The sequence below is a fragment of the Rutidosis leptorrhynchoides genome, chromosome 3, assembly GCF_046630445.1.
Source record: "Rutidosis leptorrhynchoides isolate AG116_Rl617_1_P2 chromosome 3, CSIRO_AGI_Rlap_v1, whole genome shotgun sequence".
Lineage (NCBI taxonomy): Eukaryota > Viridiplantae > Streptophyta > Magnoliopsida > Asterales > Asteraceae > Rutidosis > Rutidosis leptorrhynchoides.
The window spans coordinates 554,203,426-554,216,845 of NC_092335.1; the positions used below are offsets into that span (position 1 = coordinate 554,203,426).

Consider the following 13,420-nt stretch of genomic DNA (forward strand, 5'->3'; position numbering starts at 1 on the left):
TAATTCTTTTGGCGACTCATGGCCGTTTTCAATCGCTGTTGTATTTGAATGATCTTGTCGGTGGTTTCATGAATAATTTCTGGTCCAGTAAGTTGTTTTTCTCCTACTTCACTCCAACAGATAGGAGATCTGCACTTTCTACCGTAAAGTGCTTCAAATGGCGCTGCGTTGATGCTCGTATGATAGCTGTTATTGTATGAAAATTCTGCCAACGGTAAGTGTCGATCCCAACTGGTTCCAATAAATCGTATAGAGAATTGGTTTAAATTAGTCGAAATTTTCCGGGTCATCAGAGCTGAGAATACATGCACTTTATTTTAAACAATGGACACAAGTACATACTAAATTCTATACTGAGTTTGAACCAAAAATCCCTTAGCTTTGGTAACTAGTAACTGCCGGTTATAAGAACTGGTGGGCGCGAGTAGTAGTATATGGATCCATAGGGCTTGATATCCCCGTCCGAGCTAGAGTACTAGCCTTTTAACGGACGTATGCTATTTGAGAAGCGTACACGTTGGTTTGCGTGTATTATTAAGATGATTATACAAAGGGTATAAATTATATATACGTTAAAGTTTAGTTACCAGGGTGCTCAATTTCGTAGAATATTTTGATAAACGTTTCTGGATGAAACAACTGAAATCTTGTGATCCACCTTTATATACAGATTATACGAAACATTAAAACTATGAACTCACCAACCTTTGTGTTGACACTTGTTAGCATGTTTATTCTAAGGTTCCCTAGAAGTCTTCCGCTGTTTGATTATATGTTACACAAGCTATGTGCATGGAGTCTTACATGGCATATTTTTTCAAGAAAACGTTGCATTCACCAAATCATCACCATGTATCTTATATTGACTGCATTGTCAACGGAAGTACTATTGTAAACTATTATTTATGGTGATTGTCTATATGTAGAAATCATCAGATGTCGAAAACCTTTGATTTAAATATTCATTTATGGTGTGCCTTTTCAAAAGAATGCAATGTTTACAAAACGTATCATATAGAGGTCAAATACCTCGCAATGAAATCAATGAATGACGTGTTCGTCCATATGGATTTGGAGCGATCGTCACATCCATCGTTAAGCTAATTACCCTTTTATTTTCATAATGATGATGTCATAATTATATATTAATTTAATTAAAAAAATAATACAAAATTTTTTATAAAAGGAAATACTAATACTAATCTCTCATAAATTGTAATTTTAATTTTCTGAAAAAATTTAAAATTATTTGTTAATAATAATAATAATAATAATAATAATAATAATAATAATAATAATAATAATAATAATAATAATAATAATAATTATTATTATTATTATTATTATTATTATTATTATTATTATTATTATTAAAATAAAAATACTCAACTTTGAGCGAACTTTATTATTACTATTATTTACTTTTAATATAATAATTATAATTATAATTATTATATTATTAATATTTAAATATGGATTCTTTTTACGAAATTAATTACGTTACATATGTATGCGGAAATACATGTCTCTATATATTTGTAAAAACAACGACAAGTTTCTTAGTCAAACGGGTCATTAAAATAAATGACTTTAGCATTTACATTCACTTAATATCTAAAACACGTTATTAAATTATTTTGTTTAAATAAACCCGTGATTTCACGGGTCACTTTACTAGTTCATTTCTAAAACAGAAGTTTACTTGACCAATTACAGAATATAATTTATAAGGAGGTGATCCTCACACTCTACTTTTTTATCCATGTATACCTAATTACCTATTTTACCATTAATTATACTTAATTACTTATAATACTAATATATGTTCAACTCCTTAGGGGCATAATTGTAATTTTATGATTTAAAAGTGTACATAGATCAAAAAATGGTGTGTGAGAATCACCTCCCTTATTTATAATATAATAACTTATATAGGTTACAGCTTATATAAATTAATATATTATAATATTTTAAATTATTATTCAATTTATATAATTATTACCATCAACTATAAATATAAAGAATAAAATAATATTATTAACTAGAGGAGATTATATTACTCTGTACGCCCTATATTAATAGTCATGATTCGATTTTAGAAATCTTTAATTTTTATCATTGATTTTAAATTATTTTGTGTGTTATATAATATTTGATGAACGTTATACCGGTAAAAATATATTCAAGTACCAATTCGCTAATATAAATTTCATCAAATAATATTCGATATAAACAAAAATATTTAAAGTCAAAATTAGAAAGAAAAGAATTTCAAAGTCAAAACGACTAGTATATTAGAAGACTTATTATGTCCATTTTTTAAAAATTTTGTATTTATAGATTCTATAATTTATACAAATTTATCAGACTACGTATATACGGGTTTAAACACCAGTATGATATATTTCATGGTGATATGATATTACTAAATTAAGTAGAGCAGATTCAATATTACCAACTTTAATAATCACGTATATGCAATTTTCCCAAACTGCTAGACAAAGTACAGTAGTACAATTCATTCAATCTTTTACGCAGAATCCTTTGTTTGTAATTGACAACGATAACTCTCAGATAAATTTTTTAGATAACTAAATCGTTAAAGTTAAACATAAACAGATGCAGTTCCCATGTTCAAGTTTACCGAAAAGGGCGAGTAATTGTTACTTTAATGTACACGACTTAACTGGTCTATCCCATGGCGGTTTGGTTTGAACCTCAATCCTCTTATGAGGATATCAGATTGTGAACCAGTGAGCCAATACAGAGGATGTCAGCTACACCAGTACCACCTTCTAATTTATGAGAATGCAAAACAACTTATATTACTGTCAGTGCAGTTTGTAAGAGAACTCCAAAATTAATATGTGAGCTATACAATTGATCTTTAACAAGATCTCATATTCGAATACAAATTTAGTTTATGTGTAGTTTTTCTTAGTTTCAATATGTGCCTCGTCCCTAGAACTGAAAACAATAAGGGAAGAGATCTTTTTTACTATTTACTACTTCGCTTGCATATGTGATATATTCATCGTACTCAGTGAAAAACTTGAGGTGATGCATAATACTCACTTTCTTTAAACATGGGTCTTAAATCTTCTTTCAACATAAATTCTGTAGGGAATGAAACCAGATGTCCCTTCACTGCTGCTAATCTATCCATCGGATCGATCCCTTTTACGTTTCCATCTTCATACGATTCAAGATTCTTCGGGGCTATACCTAGATCGATCGTAGTATGCCCCAGTTTTCCCTTTCTCTCACTCACACATTGCCTTAAAGATGCTCTGCAATGCACGTTGGTTTTACATTTAATAAAATGTTAGTAAATTTTTTTGCACCGTAGTGACAATTAACACAATGTGTTTAAAATTCTACCTGGAATGAATAAGGTCATTAGGGATGCAAGAAAAGACATCTAGATAGATCGCAGTGTTTGTCTGTCGATAACAAATTAACAGCGTGATGATTAGATGTTACGATGTAACAATTGTTCGCTTATCATCAAATCTTATTTGAATTTTCAGGAACAGGGTTGGTTTACCTTTGCAGTTGCCATCCATATATCTTTGTAGGTAGAATCAATTATAGGGTCAGCAATTTTTTTAATCTGCAAAGTGAAAATTATGCATTTGATTTTATAAATTAAACGCCTTCCATTTCAAAGATGCACCTATAAATTATGTGTGATAAACAAACCTCTGTACTTTGGAGACCAAGGTGCTCGGACCATAACGAAAGGCGAAGACTTAAGGCAAATTTCCCGGCCTTCCATGGACTGCCTCCCATGGAAGATTCAACTACTTCCTTATCTTCGATAAGCACTCCAATCTAAGAGAAGGGTAATTTAGTAATTTACTATCACTTAAATGTGCAATTAAATTGAAATTTTGTGTGAATTTGTAACCAGAATGATTAACTACCTCAGAATCACGTAATCCAAGCAAACTTCTATCATTAATATTAGCGGATCCAACCAAGACAGTGTTGTCATCAACTATCATAACCTTGCTATGAACATACACCTGCAGTATATATATATAAAAAAAAATCATTAGTCGGGCAAAAAAATCAAAAGAAAATGGAATTAGGTATTAGAACATACCGGACTGGATGCAACAAGACCATCATCAGAAAGTCTACCATAAGATCTGAGGCCGTAGAAAGATATGTAATCGTGAACTTTAGGACCAAGAAGATCAGAGAGATTGTGTAATATAGAACTATTTCCACGTGATATTGTTCGATATTGCCAATGCATAATTGCTCTTACAGATGCAGCTCCAACATCATCCAGACCACCCTGCAAAACTTTATAACGTGAAAACCAGAAAGTGCATGGATCGGAGTAAATCTTATATTATATAGTATATACAGATAGTTCACTCACCTGAAAGCCAGGTAAAACTGGTAGGACAATAATAACCCTGAAATGTTGTTTTTCATGATATGCTCTCATAATACGCCTGTGCAAGGACTCTAACACGCGATTTCGTATAATCTCATCTCCTGAGAGACCTGAAATAAAGAATTGGTTCTGGAAAGAAAATTGTATTCATTAAATAGGAAAATGCTAAACAAAAAGTAGTAAGAAAATCCCCTGAGAAAACAAATATTGTTTTTGAGATAGATTAACTAATGCGGATAATTTGGTTATGAAAGATGAATGAGTTTACAATGTACCTCAATATAGACAAAGTGTTCAGCTTTCTCAATAAGGGAACAGTAAGCTTTGTGAATACTCTCTTCAACTTGACTTGTCCCAGCTGACCATTGGCTCACACTCCTTAGAACCTAAAATATCAAGGCATTTATGGTTTCAAATACCAAACATAAAAAAATAAAAATAAAAAATAAATTTTCAGCAGGTAGCAAATCCAGGACATATTAAGGTACTGAAGAATTTAGGCAGTAATAACAGGATAATCACAACTTATATACATATAAGCATGTCAAATTGTCCAGTAAAAAGGAGTTTCCTACTATATTGACACATTGATATAGATATATTTTTCAATTAGTACACCTTTAAAAGCAATTCTACCAAAACAGAAGTCAATTAGTAATTTCACATTTATAAGTTGCATATTTTGCATTAGGTAAAACATCACATATGGAAAATGTAAAATAATTGTAACGGAACTATGCAACATGTATAATTAGAAAGAGCTAGTAATATCAAGAGTGTAAAGTTTACCTGACAGCGACATCCAACACGAGGACCAACTTGTCCTGACTCATCAGCAGAAACAACTAGGTTACCTCGCTCCTGGGTTTCCCACCATTCTTTATCAGAAGCTTTCATACCCGAACGGGTCACTACATCAGAGACCAATTCTCGCTCACGATTTAGAACATGTCGTTCATCCACAAAACCTCTCATTGGCATATCTGGAGCTAACGGTTCAACTTTGGGTTTCATGAAAGAAAAGGAAACCCTAGAAGGCCTACTTGGTTGACCATGTAACCCATTTGACCCATTCATTTTCAGTTGACCATTAGAAACATCCAAACCATCAGCCTCTTGAGGTATCAGCAACGGGATGTCTTCAGAAGACACAGAAGAAGAAGAATTCTCTCGGTTGATTACTTGATGAGTGTCTAAAACTGTTAAATTTTCAGCCTCGAGTTCTCGATTGTTGCCCATGTAATGTGGGATCACCATGTGTTGCTGAGGCATAAGTAGTGGAAAAGCTTGCTCGTTGGGAGCTTTATTTCTCTAAATGATGATAAATTATGATACAAAAATATTAGATAACATTGTTAACGATTCAAACAATGAAGCTGAGAATATGAGGTAAACAATAGAAACCTTGGCATAATTCCAACGTTGAACAAAGTGTCGAGCAACATCACGACATGGTGGTCCCCATAAGGCACAATGGACATCATGCCATGGCATACGAGGATATAGTTTACGATCGAGCTCATCCTTCATTGTATCTTCCCATGAATTTGGTTCGGATTCACTGCAACATTGGGATCAGAATAAAGTCTGTTCGCAATTTGAAAGAGCTTAATGCACAAGGCCAGTGGACAGATTAAATAACTTATCTGAGTGGTTCCACACGTCATCATTTTTTGAGTTGCTTATATTTATACTTTTATTAATTAGTAATGCATTTCAGACATACCAGGAAAAGGACAAACTAATTAAACTACTGAGAGATAATATCAAAATGCTATAAGAAAATTAAATTACCGGGGGTTATAGTAGTCCTTTCCAGGCCAAAACGTAGCAGGATCATCACCCACTTTGTGCTCACATGAGTCATAACGACCGAAGCAAAGATCAAGTCCACCAATGAAGCAGACATCATTATCAACAATGACCAATTTTTCATGGTGGGACCTACGTATTAAACAATTGAAAGAAGAGACAAATAACTGAAATTAATATTAAAGATTATAAAACATTAAGAATGAAGAATGTAGAAAGAATGAAGACAGGTTGCAACATACACGTCTTACCATAGATACACACCGCTAGAAAAATGGTCCGGAAACCTTAAAACTCTGACGTTCTCATGGATAGCAACAAGCTTTTTCTTACTATAAACGCTATTAATTTTCAGCGCAAGAGCGAGCTCTTTGTACATAAGAATGTAAATCTGCAGTCAAAGTATACCAAGAATATGTTAGGTACACTAGTACATATGTCGCAAGTAAAAAAAAAGTTTTAGAAAAACCATGTGTATTGATGTAAGTCACTAGCATAGAGCACTCACTCAGTTCTGTATTTGATCTCTCACACTAATCTTATCATTTTATTAATCAAGAAGTACTGAAGATAAGTTGATACCTAACTTTTATTTACTTGCCAAGTACTCAGCCAGATCATGTTTTCACCTTTGGAGCATTTTTGGGTGTGTTTGGTTGATTAAAAAGGGAGACTTTCCAGAAAATATCTCTAAGAAAAATGGAAAATTAGAAAACATTTTCAAAATGGATACTCTGCTTTCCAAGAAAATGGAAAAACCACTTTTCATGTTATAATTAGTTTATGGAAAACAATGATTTTTGATTTTCCACCTTTTTCTTTTATGACACTCATCCACATTTCTTATAAATTTTCAAAACTTTTTTAGTTTATCTAGTTTTCCAAAGTTTCAACACTTTTCTAGAGGATAAAAACTTTCCTTTTAATAGAAATGAAAAATTGTGGAAAATTTTCCGCTATACCACATCCTTAGTTTCTCTGCAAGGTTCTAATAATGTATTCTTATTTAAGGTCTTGATAAGAATCAACCTGGACAATTAAATAAGAACAAATGAAAGTTTCAATGTTAAAAAAAAAAAAGATAGAAGATAGAAAAGTTTTCTCCCAGTTAACTCGCTTACAAGATGTAAGTTGCTCTCACAGTGATATGTAATCACTTTTATCATTTCAAGATAATAAGTTATAACCCTCAATCCTAATGCCCTTTTAAGACTGTACATTCCCTAGACTTACCATAATATGATATCCAAAGCTTACCATAATATTAGAGTAATATACATAAATAAATAACTAACATTTTTATAAAGCAATTGATGTATAAATAACTAAAATGACTTTTCCATCAATTACCTTGGTTAACTAGTTGCTAAAATACATATTACTTATCTACTAAATAGATAACAACTAATTATTGCATGATCTCAATAATATTGGGTCATGTCAGGTTTCTTCAAAGTTATATTCAGCCTGCAAACTACTACTTACACAAAGTTCTCCATCATAATTGCCCACACTAAATCTACAGAAACCATTATCAGGAACTTTTTATATATTAACAGTCATACAAAACTAACTAGCACGAGACTTAATATATCCATATTAAATAATCTAAAAGCCAGCTACAGTTTACCTGAACACCTTGCTTGGCTTTTGCCTCCAGTAAAGAATCAAGGCGAGAGGACGCATGAGCTTGAAAAGGTCTTCGCAAGTACAGTTCTGGACACAACCACCACCCACACATAAATATCTGCAAATAAACACGTAATTATCCTGAATTACTTTAAAAATCATAACGAATCAACATTAATAATTGATAAACCTATTAAAATGAAAAACAAACCTCTGATTTTGCCCCTTCAATAGCCAAAGCAATGGCTTCAAAAGCGGCTCGACCATCAACAAACCACTGAGCCTGACTACCATCATCGGTTAGACCACGAGGTGGAGCAAACGAACCGAAACGGTGAGGATAACACCAACCCTCGGGTGGTCGAAGTCCAGCATCATTAATTGCAGCAACCCAATCCCTAACTTTAGTTTTATTTCTACTTCTTATTGTTATGCTTCGGCTTCCACATGAAACCTGTTGTCATATTTCATGTTCATGAAAACAGTTTGTCATTATAATTGAGCTAATTTCCAAAGGATCCGGATTATTGGGTAATTTCCAAATGTCAGTAAATATTTCTAAATTTGCAGCAAGGTTGAAAAAGACGCGAGACGGAGACGAGTCGGTCAGGACCTTAAAAGGTCGAATCGGTCAGACAGACGTTGACTAATGTTGCCTAGTAAATAATATATAGGTTTTTTATAATGTTTTGTACAACTATAGTGTATATAGTGTATCTATTAATTTATCTTTATGGGATAATATTTCCCAGCTAATTTTTAAATGGGCTTGGGATTTTCATTTAGAATAGAACAAGGGCAGACAAAAGTCAACTTTTGACCGACGTTGACTGCGTTTTCCCGATTTTGACATGACTTTTAGCGTTGACCGTCTAATAAGACGGTTTTATGCGAAATGGGACACGCTAACGGCCACCGCAACTGTCGTTTGCCGCCATGATTTGCAGACAGATAGTTGATCTGAAAAGCATTATTTTAAATTTCCAAATATGATCATTCACATAGATATAGATGTTTGGTAATATAAGATATTTGTCTGCTTAACACAGATTGCAAATATTCAAATATATATTTTATAGGCCCAAAACAATTTGAATAGGTAGTTCATTAAAATATATTAATTGGTTATACGCTATACTTGCCAGAAAAGAATGCCGTAAGGGATTATGTTCGTTGGTTTCTTTCGCTAAAAATACTCGACCTTCACCATTTCCATCTGAAGGAGGCAGAACATCGAAAACAATTATGTCCAATGGCTCAGCATCATATGGATCTTTTAACAGGGCTATAAATCCAGGCTTCAATACAGCCCACACCTGCATACATTTAGAGAACACCATGAAAAACATGCAGACAACTTGTCCCCATGATTGAAAATATTATTAAACTACTACTGAACATGTAAAGTGGTCCAGCTACAAAGATTCCATAATTGACATTTAATACATCACCATGAGTAAAACACAAAAGGCCAGTATAAGAGTGGGAGAATACATAAAAAACGTGTCTAGAAAAAAAATATCATCCCAAAGGGATTAAAAATAAGCAAATGCTGGTTAGAAATAATTGAAAAACATAATAGTCTAGAATTATTTTCTAGAAAACATGTATAGTCACATTCCTTTGCATGATCGAACGCAAGTACTTGATCTTAAGAAGAAAACTGTGACCCTTAATTTTATATTAAATAATAAAAATATGCATTTGCGTTTTTTTAAATCTCCAAAACCGTCAATCAGGTACACAAAAATGTAAAGACATAACAAATGAATGATTAAAACTTATATGAGAAAGTGATACCTTTTGCCAATTGTCATTACAGCAATTGAACCAAAGACAAGTGGAACACTTTCTGTCATTTTCCTCATTGGGAATATTTGCTAAGTGTTTCACTAATACGTATTCTTCTTTTAGCTTGGAGCCATACTCAGGACAGAAGGATAACTTAGAAACCCCCATAAACTTACAAACCTGCTTTAAAGAAAATTTATTAGTAAGAATGTGCTGAAAGAAATTACCGCAACTGAGTAACAAATTTACTCAAATCAATAATTAAAACCAGTATAAAGACATACATAAAATAGTTAAAGGCTGGTCAATTAAATATATAAATATATGTAGGCTGGATTTTACAAGCACGAGAAGTAAAAGTGGTCATTTAAACCCGTGGGGCTATTTAGGCCATGTGTTAATGGGTTGAAAGTCATTCAAAGTGTGGTTTTACAAGTTTTGACCAGATATCCAACCCACCCACTCTGCCGCAAGAAGTTAAGAAGACCAAAAAGTAGTTACTGAGACTATAAATGTACCTCTCTTGAATTCACAATATCCAAATTCCCAAGAAAATGATTCAAGTATCCTTGCATTGCGGTTTTTGCTCGATCTGAAATGGAATTTTGCCTTCCAAGTGCTGGGCGTATCATTGGCAGGGCTGCACTTGATGGAACATCTCTGAACAAAAAATCACCTGTAAGAACTATGATCATTACATCAATGAACCAATTTTCACATAGATTTTTATAAAGTTAGATACTTAGTAGTCACCTGTTTCTAACACTTCCCTCATTATTTGATGTCACTATATTATCATCAGGTTCATCATCATCATCATGCACAACTGCTGGGTGGTCTCCTATTCCTAGGTTTTGAAGCCATTCTTTAACCTACATAAGGAAGACAGAGAGTCACAATAATACAATTAAGCATACCCATCTATGACTAGCTGATGGAAAGATGTACAAACCTGTTCTTGTTTCTCGTGAATTTCTTCAATAATGGCGCGTTTCTTCAATGCAAAATGTAAATAAAATACGTGTGAAGCTTTCTTCACTAGCTGCCACTTGAACTGCAGCACGCAAACATGGTAGATTAGTGAAAACTAAAGATGGGTATGGAATTCATAGACCTGCAATTCTAGGGTACGGAAAGTAGCAAGAAAATCAAGAGATTGTCCTGGTTGTGAAACCGGTCATCAACCTCAGCCTTTCCAATACAACGAAACATCAAATGCTATGACTGATTAGCATCTAATTAGAATTCAATAAAAATTATGTGATATCAACTTTATCTGTTGAGAAAATAATCCTGAGTTAACTGATAGACAACATAATTTTGGGCAAGTTGCATTGATATATCATCCAGATCTTGTCTTTCCTAAAAACTAATAAGATACAATACCAACAGTGAGCTTAAGTGCTTCCATATAACGCCCCGAAAATATGACTTAGTAACAGAAAATCACCATACATACTAGTATACTACTTCACTGAGTAATGCTTAAGCACTCTGTTCGGTGATATAGCATAGTTCCCTATTCTGAACTCACTAATGAAAAAGAAAACCTAAATAGCCCATAACTAGCTGTCTCTTATCATTATATAAAGAGGAACTCTGCAACAAACGTAAAACTACAGCGTTACGTACATCATCACTAGCATGAATATTGAATAAGGCTATTTGTTCTCTAATAAGAGTGCCCCACTGAAGTACCCGAAATGTTTAAACATGTTGTGCTCCAAAGACTGCAAATCATCCTCAAGACATTTGGTGCACAACAAATTCCTTAAAAAGAGCCTAACTGAAAAAAGCATCTCTAGTTCATAAGGTATCCCGTAATACGATAATTGGGTTGAGTAAGGCATATCTCCTACTTGTCTCTATAGATTGCCCAAAATAGTCACTTACTCAGACACCCTTTTCCCTATCATAGTGTTTGTGCAGTTCCCACAAATTAAAAATTTGTATGTACGTATTCTTTACAATAGAGAGCGAAGTCCGAAACTTCACACGGTAGTGGCTCGTAAAGCTTTAATTCTCATAGGTTAGTTACTTCGAAAGGGAAAATAAGGAAGCTACTACCTACATTTTGCAAATAAAAAGGCAAGAGAACCTTCTGCACATTTCTACACGTTCGGACATAGAAAATGCATATGGCTAACTAGTACACATCTTGGGTAAAGAAACTCCTAGCGTGAATTGGGCAAAAATGGAAGTCCTACAAATGTTTAAGATTGAGGTTCTCCATTTATTATATTATGCAAACGTACATCCTTTTGATATCTCAAGAATCAAAAATCAAATAGATTAATGAAACACACAATTCTGAATCTTAATACACTTGCTCAATTATATCATCCACAAGTAAATTTTTCTATCAAACCTGTTCACATTTATTTTATATTTACATTCATTCCAAAAACCGTAGTTATTAACTTATTCAAACTTTTAATTACTGTTTAAAATCAAACTTCATTGAGTTAAGCATACGTTGCCAAAACAATATTAAAAAAATCACAAATTATAGAAAGCTTATCAGTTGTCTTAACTTGTTTGTTACACAAAGTGCTGCTATCTAACTCTTAGTATCTTGAATCTCACTCTAACTTGTTTGTGTGACTAAACCTAAAACTAGTACATACTTCTTCCTAATCAAACTACTCAAATCCACAGAAAACCTAATAACAAGAACATCAATTAATTTCACATTCAATAACTACATAGCTTATGAAATCAAATATGGAATCGATTCATATCACAATTAGTAATTACCTAGGCTATGAAACAATATTGGTATTAATTAGGTTAGAATCATATGCATACCTGCTTATACTGGAAATCAATTGTATAAGAAAGAAGCATGGGGCTAATATCACCGGCGTCTGGACGAGAAACCTGTACAATTGTGGCCTTAGGCAACTCATCGAAAATTCGAGTTGTTTCCGGCGGATGTTGATGGAACGAGAAGAAGGATGATAATCTGGACGGCTCAGATTGCATCTGAACGTAGTGAGATCCACTACCTCCGCCGGACATTAACTGCTCCGATGCCATATTATATCGATGATCACTCTTCAACTTCGATCAAAGTAATAATTGATAAAATAATCAAATCAAATTGAATTGAATTATAATAATTAATGAATGAATATGAGATATATGTACGTGTACGTTATGTTGTACAGTACTATATACGTGTATCAGTTGATGTCTACAGATCAAAGAAGAAAATGAATTTGTTTTCCAAATGTTTGAGGAGAGAGAAGACGGAAGATTTGGTAGGTAACGTAAATTGTCAAGTCTACGAACTCCAGTTTCGGTATTTTGTTATACACGGAGCAAATAGTCGGGTCGGGTTTAGTCTTTGATAGAGTTGTATCTGCACAGGTTTTTCATATTTTTTTAATTTGGTAGGAAAGCCAATATTTTTAACTCTTGAATATATCCTCCCTCTCTTAATTGTCAAATACACACTTTTAAAAAATGTAATAAAAATACTTTCATTTTTATTTACACACTTTTAAGAGCATGATAGAACTTTTTCGTCTTATTTTTTTACAATTTATGGAAGTGCACAATTAATTTGAGACATCTCAAAATGGAATACTGGACAATTAATTAGAGACGAATGGAGTAGTTCGCTATTTTACCAGACAACAATAACTACAAAATTCAATCCCACAAAAGTAGGCTATGAGGAGGTAATATGTAGACAATTATTCCTTTTTCTTAGAATAAAGAGAAGTGTTTCTTCACCCAAAATGAAACAATCCAATAGTAGAGAAAGTCCTC

The 13,420-nt window shown here is 33.0% G+C and overlaps 1 protein-coding gene across 2 annotated transcripts; it reads right to left on the reverse strand.

Annotated features, from left to right (window-relative positions):
* Nucleotides 1-2,840: 2,840 nt before the first annotated feature.
* Nucleotides 2,841-12,863, reverse strand: LOC139898553 (phospholipase D zeta 1-like). 2 transcript variants are annotated; one of them, XM_071881305.1, is made up of 20 exons: nt 12,452-12,863; nt 10,596-10,697; nt 10,397-10,515; nt 10,162-10,303; nt 9,653-9,823; nt 8,995-9,168; nt 8,064-8,306; nt 7,854-7,970; nt 6,475-6,614; nt 6,206-6,355; nt 5,816-5,972; nt 5,201-5,722; nt 4,687-4,797; nt 4,394-4,540; nt 4,109-4,306; nt 3,927-4,028; nt 3,703-3,834; nt 3,548-3,613; nt 3,382-3,443; nt 2,841-3,290 (listed from the first exon to the last, which is right to left on the reverse strand). In XM_071881305.1, the coding sequence occupies exons 1-20, from the start codon at nt 12,680-12,682 to the stop codon at nt 3,041-3,043; spliced, it is 3,336 nt and encodes a 1,111-aa protein (XP_071737406.1). In that variant the 5' UTR covers nt 12,683-12,863; the 3' UTR covers nt 2,841-3,040. The 2 variants fall into 2 exon arrangements, with proteins under 2 accessions (XP_071737406.1, XP_071737407.1); XM_071881306.1 differs by lacking the exon at nt 12,452-12,863 and having other exon boundaries at nt 10,162-10,319.
* Between the last annotated feature and the right edge of the window lie 557 nt (nt 12,864-13,420).

Bases quoted from the DNA above. Each gene is read 5' to 3' on its own strand.
- LOC139898553 (XM_071881305.1), bottom strand. From the start codon at position 12,682: ATGGCATCGGAGCAGTTAATGTCCGGCGGAGGTAGTGGATCTCACTAC. The intron at 4,541-4,686 runs GTACATTGTAAA...TTTTCTTTCCAG, and splicing joins AACACTTTGTCTATATTGAG to AACCAATTCTTTATTTCAGG. The intron at 3,835-3,926 runs GTAGTTAATCAT...CCCTTCTCTTAG, and splicing joins TTGGATTACGTGATTCTGAG to ATTGGAGTGCTTATCGAAGA.